The sequence below is a fragment of the Macrosteles quadrilineatus genome, unplaced genomic scaffold (assembly GCF_028750875.1).
Source record: "Macrosteles quadrilineatus isolate MER2022 unplaced genomic scaffold, UCM_ALF_1.0 Scaffold_1__1_contigs__length_201487025, whole genome shotgun sequence".
NCBI lineage: Eukaryota > Metazoa > Arthropoda > Insecta > Hemiptera > Cicadellidae > Macrosteles > Macrosteles quadrilineatus.
Window position 1 is genome coordinate 11,182,928 of NW_026542594.1, and position 17,957 is coordinate 11,200,884.

General features: G+C 33.6%; 1 protein-coding gene across 2 annotated transcripts in view; it reads right to left on the minus strand.

Annotated features, from left to right (window-relative positions):
* The window catches only part of LOC129001749 (probable E3 ubiquitin-protein ligase HERC4), a 167,156-nt gene that overhangs the window by 51,009 nt on the left and 98,190 nt on the right, over positions 1–17,957 (minus strand). For both annotated transcript variants that reach the window (XM_054429189.1, XM_054429181.1), the window contains 4 exons: positions 15,216–15,316; positions 14,774–14,965; positions 10,041–10,130; positions 9,574–9,756 (listed from right to left, as the gene is read on the minus strand). In XM_054429189.1, the coding sequence (XP_054285164.1) occupies positions 9,574–9,756; positions 10,041–10,130; positions 14,774–14,965; positions 15,216–15,316 (566 nt within the window). The remainder of the gene's footprint in view (positions 1–9,573; positions 9,757–10,040; positions 10,131–14,773; positions 14,966–15,215; positions 15,317–17,957) is intronic.

The window sequence follows — 17,957 nt, forward strand, 5'->3', positions numbered from 1 at the left end:
ATTAAAACAGCATTCTTAAATTTTTGTAATTAACCCCTCCAAGTTGGGGACTTGAATCTGATACCTCAAATGTTCTAGCTAGACTATTGACCACTCAGCCATTCAACTTCAAGTTCAAATCCAGTACAAGTCATAACACGGGCTACAAATAAAATACCCTGTCGCAGCAAAACTATTCACTAAGCGAATTTCAACTTGTGTGATTACAGTATTTTTTACTAAAATATTTCCATAAGTAAGACAAACTTATTCCTATTTAATTAAATAACATTAGATTTAACGAGTGCTTAGGTTTGCTGCTACGGGGAAGGTAAAAAGTGTTTCTTGACCATACGTCAGTAGAATGAAATTAATGAATTTGCCAAATGTTATCAACATACAGTATATCCATAAACAAGTAAATTAAAACGGTTTAAATTTTCTCCATAAGAATAACATGGTAATTTTTAACAACACTTTTTTTATTTTCTTCCTGACCGTAGGCATACAACAGCGCTTCAATATACTAAATTACTCTGCACCGATGACCTCTTGCCAAGATCAAGTTTTCGGTCAAATAGTATATTTATTTATTTAGTATTTAGTATAGAGAGGGGTTATAAGTGGCTAAGAGGCCTTATACTGCTCTACTAGGCTACAGTCTCAAAATCCCATCCCCATCCCCAAAACCATGGCGCCGAGCCGTCTGCGCATGCGCGCGCGCGGGAAGATGACAACTGAATACTGAATACTCATCTCCATTCTTACTTGGCTTAAAATACCTACTTTGTATGGTAGCGTTTCATCGAAAAGTATTAAAAGAATACAGTATGGTACGTATTTTCAAAGACAAATAGTTTATTTGAAAACGAAATCATTCACGAAAATAATATTGCTAGTAACACGCAAAGAAACAGCACCGCAACCACAGTTCGTGTCCTGAACCAATGATTACGAGTAGAATGAAGCTAGTATTAGTGAAATGAAGTATTTTTATTTATTTATTTATTACATACACGGCAAACGCCATTTTCAAGAAAGTTTAGTTGACATTGATTGTCAACTGACATTGAGTATCAATCAATCAATCAATAAAATCTTTATTCAATATTAGTACTCTGTACATAGAATGGTGTCAATATTAATGAATACTAAGATACATTATAACTAAGATTGGTTAATACTAAGGCTGTCAAAACAAAAGATATAGTTATGTGCATGAAAAGAAAAACAGAACTAAAAACTTTCTTTACACATCATTTTTACATGGGAATTCGGAGAAAGAATATAATGTTAAATCAATAAGATATTTTTTTAGTTGATTTTTGAATTTATTAATATTTTTCTCAGATTTAATGGCTTTTGGTAACATATTATAAAATTTTGACCCCATATACATTGGCTTTTTTTCATAAAATCCAAGTTTATGTTTGTCAATGCCAATTCTATTCCTGAATCTTGTATTATAATTATGAGTATCTCCAACAAAATGAAGTTGGTCCTGACGGTTTTTCACAGAAATTATAGTTTCATAAATGTACATTGCATATACAGTCATGATACCAATTTTAGAAAAAAAGAGTTTTACCGATTCATTATAATTTAATTTTAATATAATCTGAATTGATTGTTCCTGAATTTTTAGTATTTTGTTCAAATTTTGAATGGAAGTTGCCCCATATAATGAAAGACCAAAGGCGATATTTGAATGAATATAGGCGAAATACACTATTTTCAGAGTCTCTGTTGAACAAATTTTTGAGAGCCTCCTTAGTGCATATACCCCAGAGTTTAATTTAGAAACTAGATTATTGACATGGCTGTTCCAAGACAAGTTGCTGTCTATAGTTAATCCTAAAAATTTAGATTCATACACCTTCTCTAATTCAGTTTCATTTAGAATGATGGTAGGTGACAGCATATTTTTATTATTTTGATAAGTTTTGAATTCAATGAAATTTGTTTTAGCAGAGTTTAGTACTAAACTATTATTTTGGAAAAACTGATTTAAAAGAGCCAGGTTTGAAAATGATGACAACTCAACCTCCTCAATAGAGTGCCCATTTATTTGAAGATTGGCGTCATCAGCATAAAGACATAAGCTATAATTATTATGTAATTTTGGCATGTCTTTTATGTAGCATGTGAATAACAAAGGTCCCAATATGGACCCTTGAGGAACACCTCTTATTACCTGTTTAAGAGTGGATTTGTATTTGAGCAATCTATTGTTATTTAAATTTAAAATTTCTACAAACTGTTGTACAAACTGTTGTTCTATGAACTGTTAGTTGTCAACTACACTAGTGCACAACGTACGCATTTAGTCAAGGTCAGACCATGGTATAATACTCTACTGGATAGCGCGCTGTGTGGTGGAAAAGCGGTCCGTGCCCACCAGTCGAATTGGTGGTATACCGAGGCGGACGGGCCGAATGAACCTCTGTCTTTTACACAAACATACTTTCACTCAACCTGCCCTGCTTCACTTATTTGCCAACGTAAAAATTTGAAATTTTTATTTTTATTTTCTGGAAAAGACAGTGCTTCTTACTGTATAGTTTGTTTTAACCTAAACATATTTTTTATAATTTATTTAGGCAAATTAAAACTGATGATAGTTTTTTAACACAACTAAAAACATGAAAAATGTAGTAAACGAGGAACTTTTTTATTTTTTGGTCAGGAAAAAATTCCTGCGGCAAAGTTTTAGATTAAAGTATGAATTTTATTTTTTATATGAAGCTTTTTTTGATACGGAGTTTGCTTGTATCATTTTTAAGCGATTAAAAATGGGCATAAAATCGCTTGGCGCGGCATTGGCGCTAGGAGCTCGGCCGGCTACTGTCGGGGAAATAAATATGTGCACTCGAGTTTGAGCCTAAATATCTCTTAGATGAATTATCCGAGTTTGTTGAAACAAAAATAAAATATAAGCTGGTTTAAATAAATTTTACGTGGTAACAACGAAAAAAAAATCCGTTTACCAGAACCAAAGACAAAACAAAAAAAAACTACACCAATTAAAATTAATTATGGATATTCATAAATGTACATTGCATATACAGTCATGATACCAATTTTAGAAAAAAAGAGTTTTACCGATTCATTATAATTTAATTTTAATATAATCTGAATTGATTGTTCCTGAATTTTTAGTATTTTGTTCAAATTTTGAATGGAAGTTGCCCCATATAATGAATGAACCCCAACGATGTTTTGGCGTTATGGTAATTATAGGATAGCCTAAGGTGACGTTATTATTATTGTATAGTTGTTTTGTATAAATGGGCACTGGTCAGATGGTAGTTGAAAGATCCTAAAAAGCACCGGTTTTTAAGAAACTCTGCACTAACACTGAAGTTTAAAATTTAATTGTAAACAAATCACTGAGCCAATCTTTCTGAAATTTTTATGGCTTACTGGAAGGTTTATTGTTAACATTTCCATGTATTGTAAAATTTTTACCCGCAATAGTTTTTATGCTGCTGTTAATTTTTAAAACGTATGCTAACATCGTTAATAAGACACTAAAAATTCCATTCAAAATACCATCGTGTTTGTCGTGACACAAGAAATAACACCAATATTACGGATTTATAACGCGAACAAAAGTGTTTTTAAAACAGATTTATATTTGTAAACAAAAATGTCTTCCGCGACTGGCAGCGGGCCGCCTGGTGTTTGTACGATATTTATTCATCAGTTTACGGGATTTATATACTCAGTTTCTGGCATTTAATTATCATAATACACATTAAATACGTCATTACATTACGAAGGATGGGTAACTAAATTTACAAGCGTATGTTGTAGCGTATGCATGTAACAAGTTGCTATGACGTTATTTGCGAAATAACATTAAAAAGGTAAACAAGACTCGCCACGTATGTTAGTCAACGAATCGTCTAAAAAGTACATTACCGTATAGGACACAGAAAGAGGGAAGAACAATCATATTTATATTATTGAGCATAATTTACTACAAAATGAATACGGTAACCAATAATTATGGTCGCCGGAATAAGGCAGAAGCAACTCTGACTTTAGAACCCGACGTAACATTGACTTTGAATACTGCAAATAGGCATCTTATTTATGTGAACCAAATGGACCATTGTCATATAGATTGCTTTATTTGTTAACCACACAACCTTACTTAAATTATTGGTTTTAATAATGAACGATGAAAAATAAATTAGTGGATTCTTTCTTTATGTGATAAAAGATACTTTAAAAATGAAATTTTCATATCACCATTGCCTTTTTTGTAAACATTAATTACATAATTATAATCCCCAAGAATGTGTGAGATACCGACTGATTCTGTGCCCATTACGGTGTAGCTACAGTTGGAATAGAGTTAAATAATAATGAAAATCTTAAACATCAACAAAAGAAAATAAATAAATATAACAGTTGATTAAAAAAACCTTAAGATTACTATAATTTAATCTATATAAATAAAATTAGAGTTTTGTCTGTACATTGCTCAGAATTATATACTTTTAGGTTATTTTTACGTTTTATACATTAAAGAAGCAGAAACGAGTCTTATCTCAATTTCTGTCTGTCTGTCTGTCTGTCTGTCTGTCCCTTTGTCTGTAACACTCAAGATGGCATTTTACGCAATCTTCTCCGTGAAAACCAGAGTACATATCAAGATCCAAGTCATTTTAATGTATTCACTGGATTGGCGAGAGTGTCTTTAGTGATTTAAATATAGCCTCACTACTTTGTAAATAAAATTACGGACGTTCAAAATTGCAGTTTTGTGCGATTTTTTGTCAAATTTTCGTTCAATTTTTATCACATAATCGTCTATGAAATAACGAACAGCTGTTCGGATCAAGATTATCTTTCATACGCCTTGATTTTTTCTAGCTGTCAATGACATGTTTACAAATGTTGTTTACAAATACCGCAACTATTTCGAATCACGTTTTGAAAGCAAATCCCAACCAAGTGAGATTAAAAACGTTTTTCTTACATAACGGATTTAATTAATCGCAAGTGCAATAATATAGTCTAATAGTGTAACCGTAAATGAAGTTAAATAACTAGACATCGTCCAAATCGGAACCAGAAATTCTTTGAGTATAAAATGTTTCTTGAGTTTTGACAACCAGAAAGAAGAAGACCTTGAATCAGTGTTGTATAGGGCTGTGACACTGAAATGATCGTCGCCAATAGCTTACAAAAAAGGTTTCCACTCATTGACGGCGCTTCAATGGCGATTGTGTAAAGTGTAAAGTAAAAAATCACAACTGCAGTGGGTGATTGTAACAGAGGTTTAACAGAGGAAGTGCTAAACTCGCTTTTCCAATGTGTCACTTTCTGTTTCTACTCACCGTGTGATGCAATCGCTGGACCATACAGCCAATAGGCCCATAGCTCATATCTTGGGTACGTAAGCCTACATATTTATTCATAACAACCTTTTTGACGACGATCCTTGATACCGGTACTTTTCCATAGAATACATGGCCTACCTACTTAAAAAATAAAATTACAAATGACCAAACCCCCAACATTGTGTGATTTTCGTCACATTTCCTTCTAATGTTAATAGATATACTAATCATTGTTTAGAGAATGCGTAATCTAAATAACAAAAAGTTGTTTGGGTAAGGTTGCTTCTTTTTCAAACTGACACCGATAAGTTTACGCTATAACTTTTTACGAGAAAATCCAAAAGCAAGAGATCAATAACCTCGGGACTAGATATTAATGTATTTAATTGGTCCGATTTACTGTAATTCTTAGGTAGGTTCTTACGTAGGTACTGGTTCTTTTCCTTAGAACCGGTAGTTTACAAATTAGATATCGTTGGTGTTGCACCTTATTTATTAGAGCCGTCCGTATTCAATTTAAGTGATGTCTTAACTCTGTATAAGTTTTGCTTTTTCTGCCTGGATTCCAAATCTTAGCTTACCCGGTATGCTAAGAAAATGATAACCTATTTGAGTAAAACATTTGTTGGGCAAACCATCATGAATTGTTTACGCCTTTATATTGTTTATGTATCAATAGTTCGTGGCCTTTGTTGGATTGTTGTATTGTGTTGTTTTGTTGTATGTTGGTAACGCATTAATGTCCTTATTTCTCAGTGTTTCACGGAATGGACAAGAGCACCTTTGATACTGAAAATGTCAACCGGAATAAAGTGTTAAATGGTGAGGTTGAGGTAGTACTTTAAATACGTTTAAGTTAACCGATGTGGAAAGTAACTTTCAATTATAGGCCTACTTTAGGGCTACGCTTCATGGATCTATAAAACATTTTTAAGTTTAATCATTGGACATATGGACCAACACGATCCGGGTGACATTTAATTGCGAAGCATTTATTTTGGCTTGAACTGTCAGATACTGTATTTGCGAAGGTTTATATATAATAGTTTTGCCAGCATATCTGCAAATATGCAAACTAATTGCTGTTCTTAATCTTAATATAAGAAGGTTTCAACTGACTACTATAAGATCCCCGTGCGTAGAACGGGCACACAGCTAGTGTAGTAATACTTTACAAAGTATAACTAAAGTATTTTTTTTTTAATTCAATACCGGTAATGACAAACAAGACTCAATATTTAGGAATGTTTTACTTTTTACTGTATAAGCTTATGGGAGCGATAGCGAACGTCACGTTGCTGCCAGTGAGTGTCGGTAACAGGGCATGATGGAGGTTTGAGCAGAAGCAAAAGATACGCGGACGCGCGAATAACAACCCGGTTGCACTTGCGTGTGTGTGCGTCGGGAGCTCCGCAGGGCACTGCCTAGCATAGCGCAGTCAACTCACGAACCTCCTAGCTCCTCCCACCACTTCCCCTCCAACTGGGTTGCACCGACACGGCGCAGTCTGGCGGACACTTCGAACATCGTTCTGAGATTTCCGAGCTGAGGTAGAGCGCACTCTTAATGTAAGCAAAGAGGTAAATATTTCTAAGATAGAACTTTGTGATCAATTAGACAATATGGATAGCTTGTTAAAAGTAAATAAAGACCATAACACTGATACATGTCAATCAGAATTAGTACCATTGAACAGGAATTTTGGAGGGGGTGGCGTTAATATATTATAGAACAAACCGGTAGAGAGTAGAGACGATAATACAGATGCTTTAGTTAAGTTGATTACACAAATGTTTATAGACCTTAAGTCTGACAATCAAGCATTCAAAGATGAAATCAGATCTGAATTTTGTACACTTAGGGAAATGTTTGATTCACACAAGGCGGAAATGAGGGCAGTAGCAGATGGTTTGACTAATAAGGTTAAGTTAGTAGCTGAAGAAGTTAATCAAGTACAACAATCAGTTGTAGAAATAGATAAGAAATGTAAAAAAACTGCTATCGTCTGTGAGGTAAATAAAATTGAAATTATAAATGCGATGAGTAAATTGTCTACAGATGTGTCCAATAAATTTGAGTTAGTAAATGGTGTAACTGCTAGGCAAGGTGAATCACTCAATACACTAAAAGACAAATACGGTAAATTCACCTCGGATTATATTTTAAAATGGCAGGATAGTTAAATTGGTAAGGATGGTTGAATTTTAAAGTCAGTTAACTAAGGAAATCTTTCAATGTCAGGATAATTTTATTGTTAAAATATATGAGGCTAGAGAATAGTTAAATAAGGAAATACAGTTACTAAGAATCAATAATAAAGCTGAGGTACCTAAGGTAACTAGCACTAAGCCGGGAGCAATAGATATTCAACAACGGGAAAAAGCGACAATTAGTCAAACTGAGCTATGTCTGATTGAATTTCATGGTGAAAATGACAAATTAACACACCCAATTTATTTTTTTGAATTCTGCGAACAAATTCTGTGACCATGGGTTAGCGGATGGGAAATAAACATGCTTACGTTGTTGAAGTATCTGAAAAGCGAAGCCAATAATTGGTTTAGAGAAATTGTTGTGGATTACATTCGAGGAGTTTGAGAACGCGTTCAAAGCTAGGTACTGGTCAGAACACGTTCAATATAAGTTTGAAGACGAGTTGCATGGTTGATGTAATATTGTGTATGGTAAAACTGATTTGGTAACGTACGTAGGAAAATATTTGGATAAAAATCAGTAGGGATGGTCAAGTCTCGAAATTTCGGGAAATTTTACATCTTGTTACACGAGACGAGATTTCTTTTTGGCCGAGATTTTTATTGAGACGAGAATAAAAAAAAAAAAAAAAAATTAAAAACGCCTGCAGAAAGTCAATGCAATACCCGCAATACAGGAGCGTGTTGTAGTTAAGTTTCCTTTGCGAAGGCATTCTTATTTAATTAAATCTTTAAATGTAAATATTACTTTAATTATTTTAATGATATTACTTTAATAACATTTGAGAAGTTTTGTTAAGTGTAAGCAGTGTGAGGAATGTTTTATTACTATAAAAAGTCAAAACAAGTAACTATTTTATAAAAATAATATTGCTTTTATTTTATGATTTATTTTATTTTAGGATAAGTTGAACTCTATCCTAACTGATATCACTACGTTTCCTAATCGTAGGCATTTTTAATAAGTTAGGCAAGATTAATAAAAAAATGTTATGCTGATGTTTTTTAATAAAAGATTGTAAATATTCTAGCCTATTATCATTATTTTTGTATTTAAACAGTCATCTAACAATGTTACAAAATCAGGTAAAAATTTTGAACGTGCATTTCCCGTTGTGTATGAGAAGGGAAATCCCGTCTCGATCTCGTCTCAAAATTTTATGAGAAATAAAAAATCTCGTCTCGTCTCGTCTCGAACTAAAAATCCAATCTCGTCCATCCCTAAAAATCAGTAGAGTTATTTACAGTGTACATTCAATTTGCACAGGATTAATAAATAATACACATAGTACTTTTTATAGGTTTTTAATATTTTCTTACATTAATTGTATGGATTTGTTGACTAACATCAATTAAAAAAGACTGTCATAAAACATTTAAGTAATTTAATCCCTGATTCGTGACTAGTATTTTTGTAAGGTAGTTATATCCTTTAGGTGTCTGTTGTTGGGAATTAAAACGCAGATAGAGACACAACATGACATGCAACTTTGTATAACATCATCAATCATTCATTATGTGTTTGGGGGGGGGGGAGGGGCGCCTGACAACATCCCGCCCCGGGCGCCAATAAACCACACGACGGCCCTGACCGGCGGACAGTAACAGTAGGCGAAGAGAGGTAGGACCTACAGAAAGATATGGACCGAAATTCCAAGATCGGCACAAACAGTATAATAGATACTCTAATGATAATTCTAGGAGGCTAGGCCCCCAGAATAACCTATGAAAATTTAAGGCGAGCGCTTCGGATAACACGAGAAAAGTTAATACTGGTATGATCCTTAACGATTAGAGTAAATGTAAATAATTGGACTTTGCATTATGTGTTACCAAGACAAAAGTGATACAAATAAATAAAAATAAAAATAATAACACGTAATTAGCTGTAAAACAAGAGAAAGTTTATTACTTGTTGAATAACCCCACAAGATCTCATGCTCTACCAAGTGCACATTTCCCCTAACTACACCAATTAGTACAAACTGAATTAATGATAAATTTAAGATAAAAAATGTTAAACCAACCTTAAGAGGTTTTTTAAAGTCCCTTTCATTGTAGTTAGAAAGTTCTCTGATGGTATCTTGAACGATATTCTCTCTTGTCACATGAAGTTCCAGGAACTGGCTCATAGCAGCAGGGTCAGCCATGTTGAACATGAACATTTGAGTCAGCAGCCGTGTTGAGGCTTCGTTCATTGCTGAATGCATCTGCCAGCAAATAATACAACCATTTACTGTAGATATTGTGGTTGTTGAACATAAACATCAGTGTCATCAGCTGTGTTGAAGATTCGTTCATGGCTTAATGCATCAGCAAACATATATAATACTCGTACAAACAAAATGAAAATACAATAGTTGTGATGATGTAAACAGTCAAACAGTTTAGACGTTGAATCCAAAGTTTTTTATGAGAACTTAAATGTCTTTTAGTAAAGAAATGTTGTTAATAGTGTCCTGATTTGTCATCATGATCTTAAAGCAAATCTTACCTGAAGTGCTTGGTCTGTTTGGAGCAAAGATGTTTTTGCTGAAGGATCAAAAAGGAATGGGTAGTCACAGAAATACTTTCTTCCAGTACTCTGAAAGTAGTAAAAAACATATCATAACATGTAGGTAGTGGTTTACAAAAACTAACGATAGGTAAGAGTTTGCAGAGTAATGTTTGGAGGGATGTAAAAGGAGGTGGTTGGAGAGCTATGTACTTATCAAACTTGTGTAGAACTTGGGTAGAATTAAGCCCGTTTAGCATAAATAAAAATACATACATTTACATTAGAAAATAATTAATAGCGTAATACAGGGTGTCCCATGAGAGGTGTCTCAAATTGATTACGGAAAAACGGCTTAACCAACAAGGATGAAATAAAATTATTTCCCGCTATATCGACCCCCCAAGGAATAACGTAAAAATATTTTCACGTTACAGAATTTCTTTTTTCCGGTACAGAGTTTGCCAAAAACTGAGGGTCACCAGTTTGAATCTCTGAATTTTCAAATGTAAACATATGTTATGTTATACACCATTTTTAAGGTATTTAATAGAAAAACATTTTGCCAAAAACAGAAATTACTTATTTTTTTCCGTTTCAAAATTTCAAAAAATCTTTACTTGTAGCATATCAGAGTAAAGCTAATTTCATAACAAGTACCGGGGTAAGAAAATTAAACCGGAGAAGTGCTAAGTGCATTGGTATATGAAACACAGAGTATTAAAAACGTTTCAATTTTTCCCAAAAAAACTGCCACCATTTTGAAACAGAATAATATAATTAGTTTCTTCTGTTTTTGCCAAAATTTTTGTCTAATAAGTACCTTTAAAATGATGTATAACATGACATATGTTTACATTTGAAAATTCCGAGATTCGAACTAGTGATCCTCAGTTTTTGGCACACTCTGTATCGGAATAAAGTTGAAGATATTTTTACGTTATTCCTTGGGGTCGATTTAGCAGGAAATAATTTTTGTTGTCCTTGTAGTTCAAGCCGTTGTTCCGTAATTTATTTGAGACACCTCTCGTGGGACACCCTGCATACACTATATACACACAGTACTACGTACAGTTCATGACAACATATCTTCACGAGCATGGGCGCGTGACGGATACTTGTAGGGGTTTGCACTCGTCGCACTGTCTTTTTTTACTAACTTATTGCTAGGAAGGGTTGGTTTTGCAGAGTCTAGCTTCTGATGGGGAGGGGGACTTTCACTATTGCGGTGTTGCCAAATCTTTTGGATGTTTACACTGTTGTTGGTTGATGCTGTGTTTTCTATACCTATCGTAAATGGTTTTGAAAATGACCGAACTGTTGTAATACTCTTTTTTGTTTATTAAGTTGTCAGGCCATTGTTGTGGTGAAATATATTGGAGGAAATTCTAAAAAAAAACTGCAAGAACAAAGGCTATTAAACAGGTAACAAATAACTTTATTTTCTAGTTCCATCCTCTGGGAAAACAAATAAAATAACAAAATAATTAACTTTTTGTTTTGCATTGTACGTGTTATTAAATTAACAGGAAGTAAATAAAAATATGTCTAATAACACTTTAAATGGCGTCCCTAACTTATATTAGGGGTGGGCGAGTACTCGAATGTCGAGTAATTACTCGAGTAGTTGGCAATACTCGACAGTCGAGTCGAGTAGTTAAAGATACTCGTGACTCGAGTTGAGTAGTTGACGTTAAGCCGATTTCATTATTTTCATTGATATTTGACAAATACATAGTAAGAAAGGAAAATGTTTGAGTTTTATTTAATCCCTTAACCCCTTTAAATATTGACATACTAGGCCTACTAATAATCGGCAACCTAGACATCGCTTGCGTCATCCATTTCACTGACAGCGACAGCGCCGACAACTGAGCTGACACTGGGTGATAGGCAGTGGTGTAGGTGTGCGAGTGCGATGCATCGAATCCCAATTTGATCCAGCATGCATCAAAATCCCGATGCATCGATTACGTCACGATACAGCTCCACTAGTAAAAAGGGATGATTCGATTATCGTCATCAATACCACCGATACTTGGACATTGGTATCGGTACCAAGACTCGATTGTCAAAAGTCGATTCCGGTGATACCGACATCCGACAGGGATAAATATTTGATTTTAACATTTATTTACTGTATAGCTACAGTATTAGTTTTGTCATCACGGTTAACAATTTTCATAGCCAACTTAGAAACTATCTAGTTCAAAACAGCGAAGGTGCCGGTGACATTGTTTAGCTTCAGCATTGCACAACACAATCTACGAATCTACATTTCAAGATGTCAGACTCAACTCAAGAGACAACCAGCGCGCGAATGTCCTGCCAACAAGAAATTAATTATACTAAACAATGTCTGTATCAATAAGTCAGACATTTAGATGCATTATTTTTATTTTTAGTACAAAATAAATAACCTAAACACGTCGAAATTTTCAGTTTAATAATCCCTGCGCATCTATACGCATCATTAAAAATTATATTCAACCATTAAACTTTAACATCGTCGTATGGTTAGGCTTGCTTTATATTGCGCCAAAAAGTAGATCCATATTTTGATCTGTACTATCTACCTGATTAAAGAGTTTAGTGAAGTTTTAAGTGCTACAATAACATAATGTATTTATTGAAAAATATTATAAGCCTTAGTCCGTGTCGATTTTGTAATGTTAAAACGATTGGTGAATGTTGACAATAAAAGTATGTAACAACAGTTCTCATTGGTCAGGAGGCGTCAGTGCACTACCATGTCAGCCAATCGACTTTTGTGTTTCAATGGAGCAAATGACGATTGCTTTGACATCGTTTAATGTTTTATTGTGGGTGGAAAGGGTATCGATAAATATCGTGATTCGAGATCCGATATGTAGGACGTGTTTGTTTATAAATAATGAGTATTTAAGTATAAAAAACTAGGTTACAGACAGGTTCAAAACTTCGATTGTTCCGATCCATTGTTGACACCCGTACACGGAGGTTATAGTGACGTCGTGCATAAGGGCCAGGCAGGCCGGTTCACAGTGAATCCACTCTGCCGAACCTTGTTCTTGGTATAATCGGGAACATAGTCAAACACTTTTGTTACTAAATAAAACTATGAAATGTTTGTTAAAAGCACTCTTTTGGTCTTTTGGAGATTTTAGTCCCAAAACATAATCTTTATTGTAGGCTAAAAGTAAAACCTATCTATTGCCATACTTTTCTCCACAGACGTCGACATAGGCTATTATGCAATGTCTTTAAAAAATACCAGGGTTTCAGTCAAAATACTTTTGTAAACATTGACAATGTGATGTTTTAGCACAGTTCATTCCTTGACCACGATCGTTTTTACTCACTAGAGAAAAGACTCTCCTCACAAAATGTATTTGTAGGCCAAGATGTTTGTAATTTTTTTAATGTATAACTGCAATTGCTTTTAAAAAGAAATACAAAAACTGACAAATGACTTAGATTAATACTTAAAAAGTTAATAAATTAGAGGAAACTTTATTAGATCTCATCATAGTCAAATTCAAACATTTACAGTATTTCAAAATAATTAACACTCTTGTGTAATGGAAATCTGCAAGCGACTGAGGCCGAGGGTGAGGGAGGGCATGTGAACCAGGCTTTAGAAAAAGGGCAAATTCTGCTAAACTTTCTCTTTTCCTCCCCCATGTCCCGTTAGACGGTGGGTGGGGCTTTACACAATAAACAGTTCATTCATTCACAGTAGAGAAGAGTTTTTGTGGCAGTGACGTATGTCTCTTGTCTGCTCTTCAAGTTCACACATCTGGACTTCTTTAAAACAATTATAAGTGATAATCTTTATTAAAAATAAGTGAAAAACTGTTGACATTTTCAAGGGAAAAAAGTTGAGAAATAAAAGTGTTAAAAATTTTGTTTGATTAGTTATTCTGTATTTCAAAAATATCTTCATTTATGATTATGTTTTCAGCTAGACTTGGTGACTTTTTCATAGTTAAACAAATTTTGAAGATATATAATTAGTGAGAAAATGTCGTTATATAGGAAGTTAGTGTTTACTCACTTGGGCGAAAAAACTTACCTTACAAAGAGTATTTGTAGACCAAGATGTAGGCTAGGTACTTAATTAAAAAAATTATAAACTAATGAGTTAACTAAGACAATTTCATGGAATTTCAAATAAATAGAAAAACTGAGAAATGACTTAGATAAATACTAATAAGCCTATTTATAAATTAGAGGAAACTTTATTAGATCTCATGCTTTAGTCAGATTCAAACATTTACAGTAGGCCTATTTTAAAATAAACACTTAGTTCCATATTTTTGCAAAATTTTTTTGCAATTAATAATAAACCTTTAACACCAAAATATAAGTTTGATACATACACATTGTGTTTTTATATGGTATAAAAGTTTTTAACCAGGTCTATTTTGGTGAATTGAGAAATGCTTTGTTCGTAAAAATGAAGATGGAATATATGTAAAATAAAATTGTTGATTTTCTCGTGAACTACTCGACTCGACTCGACTCGATACTCGAGTATTAGGGCTAATTACTCGACTCGACTCGACTCAAAAAAACACTACTCGCCCATCCCTAACTTATATACTATTCGCTACCGGAACATCCGGCATGCCATGAGGTTTTTGTCATTAGTAATTATGTCTGATGATGATTGGAGTGTCGAATCAACTTTATCCCCATGTATTTACCATCTTGTAAGTGGACAGTGTAAGCATAAATATCACCTTACTTACCCTCTGTGAGTCGTCCACCACCCACTTAATGTAGTCCAGGGAGATATCTATATGATCTGTCAGCTCTGCCAAGTGGAAGGCATCATAAGGCACTTTGAGTCCACCAGCCTGGCCCAGGTCAGTCTGGTTTAGCTTGTTTAACTTTGCTAGAAGCTCCAAAGCTATCCGCATTCCCTCATACCAATATAAGTTCTGTAAATTCAACATACTGTTTGTTAGACATATACTAGCTCAAGTAAGGAAAATATAACAATATGTACTTTCACATTTACATTAGATTAAATGTTAGGATTTTAAATTAAATGAAGGTTAGAGAATTTTATTTGATCAAATACTATACTATATACTACTATATATATATAGTATATACTATACTATCAAAGGGTATTTCAATCTACAAACACTATTCCTAATACTAGGAGTGAACTTTAAAAACACTTACCGGGGTCTTAACATGGTTTTGGATAAATCTCAGGATTATACTTTTATACACAATGATAAGGCGTTCAAAATATTCTGAAGACATCATGACATACCACAGACCTGTAAAAGGAAGTCAAAAGTGATAGTTTGCACTGATTGTTTATTTTATAAAAATTTAATATCACAACGTGACTAATTCTTACTTCTATAATTCAAAATCTTCTTTAATTCAAACGAGGTGTTAGCCCGTCCTACGTACGGGAATTCAGTAGTCAGTTAAAACCATGTACAATTCAGATCAGCTAGTTTACACATATAGACAAAGTTTCTTGCAGTTTTAATGTGAAAAATCATCAAGTAAACAAATGTTGTGTGACCAAATATGTTTTTATTCCATCATAGGCCTATACGATATGCATTTTAAATCCGATAATTTTACAATAAAACAGCAATTCTGCAATTTTTACGATGTGAAAACGTTGAAGTGAGATTTGCAGCCGATTCGCACAGACGAACGCTGATTATAAGTAGCCTACAGTAGAGAGAGTAATAGTCAATTGAGAAGTGACTTAGTCACCGATACCACCTTCCATAGCATACCTGCCTCTTCCATAATTATTATCACCACAATACAACTACTATACACAATTTCCAGTAGGTCTAAATAGAAACGACCTAAAATAAAACGATAATATCCAATAAAATTCAAAGTACACATAAATCGTCACACTTATCCTTTATATCAATTTCACTGCATTAATTGCTAAATAAATAAGTGTAAACAAAGAAAAGTAAAAACAATAACAGTTTGTTTTGAAACAACTGTTTGGTCAAATAACATTCATTTGAAAAAAAAATAACTCAGGATTACTAAAAGAACTGGTCACATGTAGCAGGAATATAAAAAGTAAACACGCTAGTAAAGCTAATGACGTAATTGTCAATGTTTATTATCCATACCGTTATCAGTTCTATCCTTAATAATTACCCACTCTCATTGAATAAGTGTGCATCGTAATTTCCCATATTAGTTAATTTAAACTACAATATATTCATAGTTGAAATAAAAGTGATATTTTCACGTTTGGGGGCGCTGATAGGCACCCCCAAACGTTACCACACTGAACACGATTTCATAAAAGGATGGTTTGTCTAATTGCAGTATCCTAGGTCAATGTTGGCGTTGTGTTCAATCTTTGTATAAAACTCGGCTGAGGTTGTGGTGGTAATTGAAAATCGTGATTCCTGATTATTCTTGATCTTCTTTTTATGACATCAATATTTCCGGGCCTAATCCAAACAAAGTTAAAGCAGACAAACATTAATTGTAAACAAAAAGCTACCATGAAGAATTAAAGCATGTAAAAATTGTTATTTTTCTATTCTTTCCTCGAAAAGTGGAATAGTAAAATAATTTGCATTTATCCTTTTTTATTAAGACTCGTGTACAGAGCCTCGATTTGTACTGTGGTTTAATTAATTTTGGTTAAAACTGTGGTTTAAACTGTGGCCTAATTATCTCTACTAATCTTACTTATTTCCTATAATCAATGACAAAATAAGAGTAAATAAAATAACCTCATAGTTCCATAGTTTATATTTAACCAGCTGTTAGTTAAAACAAATTATATTGCTCTAAAACAAATCGAAGATTACAAAGATTGCTTTAAAAAAATAATTTGAACATCCTAGTATTTTACTATGAATAATTTAATTAATCTATCATCATCTTACAGAAGAATTGAACGTATCAATGATTTGCATTACACATAGTATAAATAAGTCAACCCTAAGTATGTCTTTACATTTTTATCCAAATGCTGAATTTGTGACACAAAAGCTGAATGTTTACAGCTGTTATGTTAAGGAAATTATTTTATGCCAAAAGCTAGTTTAGAATCTTAGCGTCGGCTGCTAGACTTTTTAAAAATTAAAACTCAATTTCTAAGAAACTGGGACCCTAAACTAAAATTATGGCTTCGACATTCCCTAGTTCTCAAAATTATCTTTCTTTCAACACAAAAATCATGAAAATCCGTCGAGTGGTTGATTCAGGATCGTGAAATAAAAAAACACTGTTTCGTTTTAATATTATAGATGTTTCTCCTGGTCCCTAGCATTTCATAATACAATCAATGCTAAATAATCTTGGTCGATTATGATTATATTTTGGATATTTCTAAGTTTCTATGGGAAAAAAGACAATCGCAGGCAAGAAATTCCCAAAAAACAACTTAGTATCATTGGCCTGCGGTTGAAATCCCCCTCGCCAGCCCTTTAGGGAAGTGGTGTGAGTCTAAATATAGCTTAAAGGTCACACCTACCCCTTCCCATCGCCCTACTCGAATGTTTGGACCTGACTCACCTGTGGCCCCGTGCTCTTTTCGAGGTCATTGACCATTGACCAACCCATCCCACCATTCTATTATTTTGACTCTTTTTTGTTTATATTCTGAATTTTTAAATCTATTGCTTGCGTAACAGTACAGTAGTATATTTTTCTAATGTAAAACAGTACAATCATTTACTGTAGGCTACTTTATTGAATGTACTGTTCTATAAAATGAAAATTAAAGTTATCTATATATATAAAATTCAATGTATGTTTGTTTGTACTTTATGGACTCTGAAACCGCTCTACAGATTGCAATGAAACTTTCAGGCATTATTAAGCATTTGAACCATGCCCTCGCGCCTGCACCCAGACTAACGAAAAGGAAGCGTGATCCATGCGCAGGCCCGAGGAGCGGCTCACAAAACT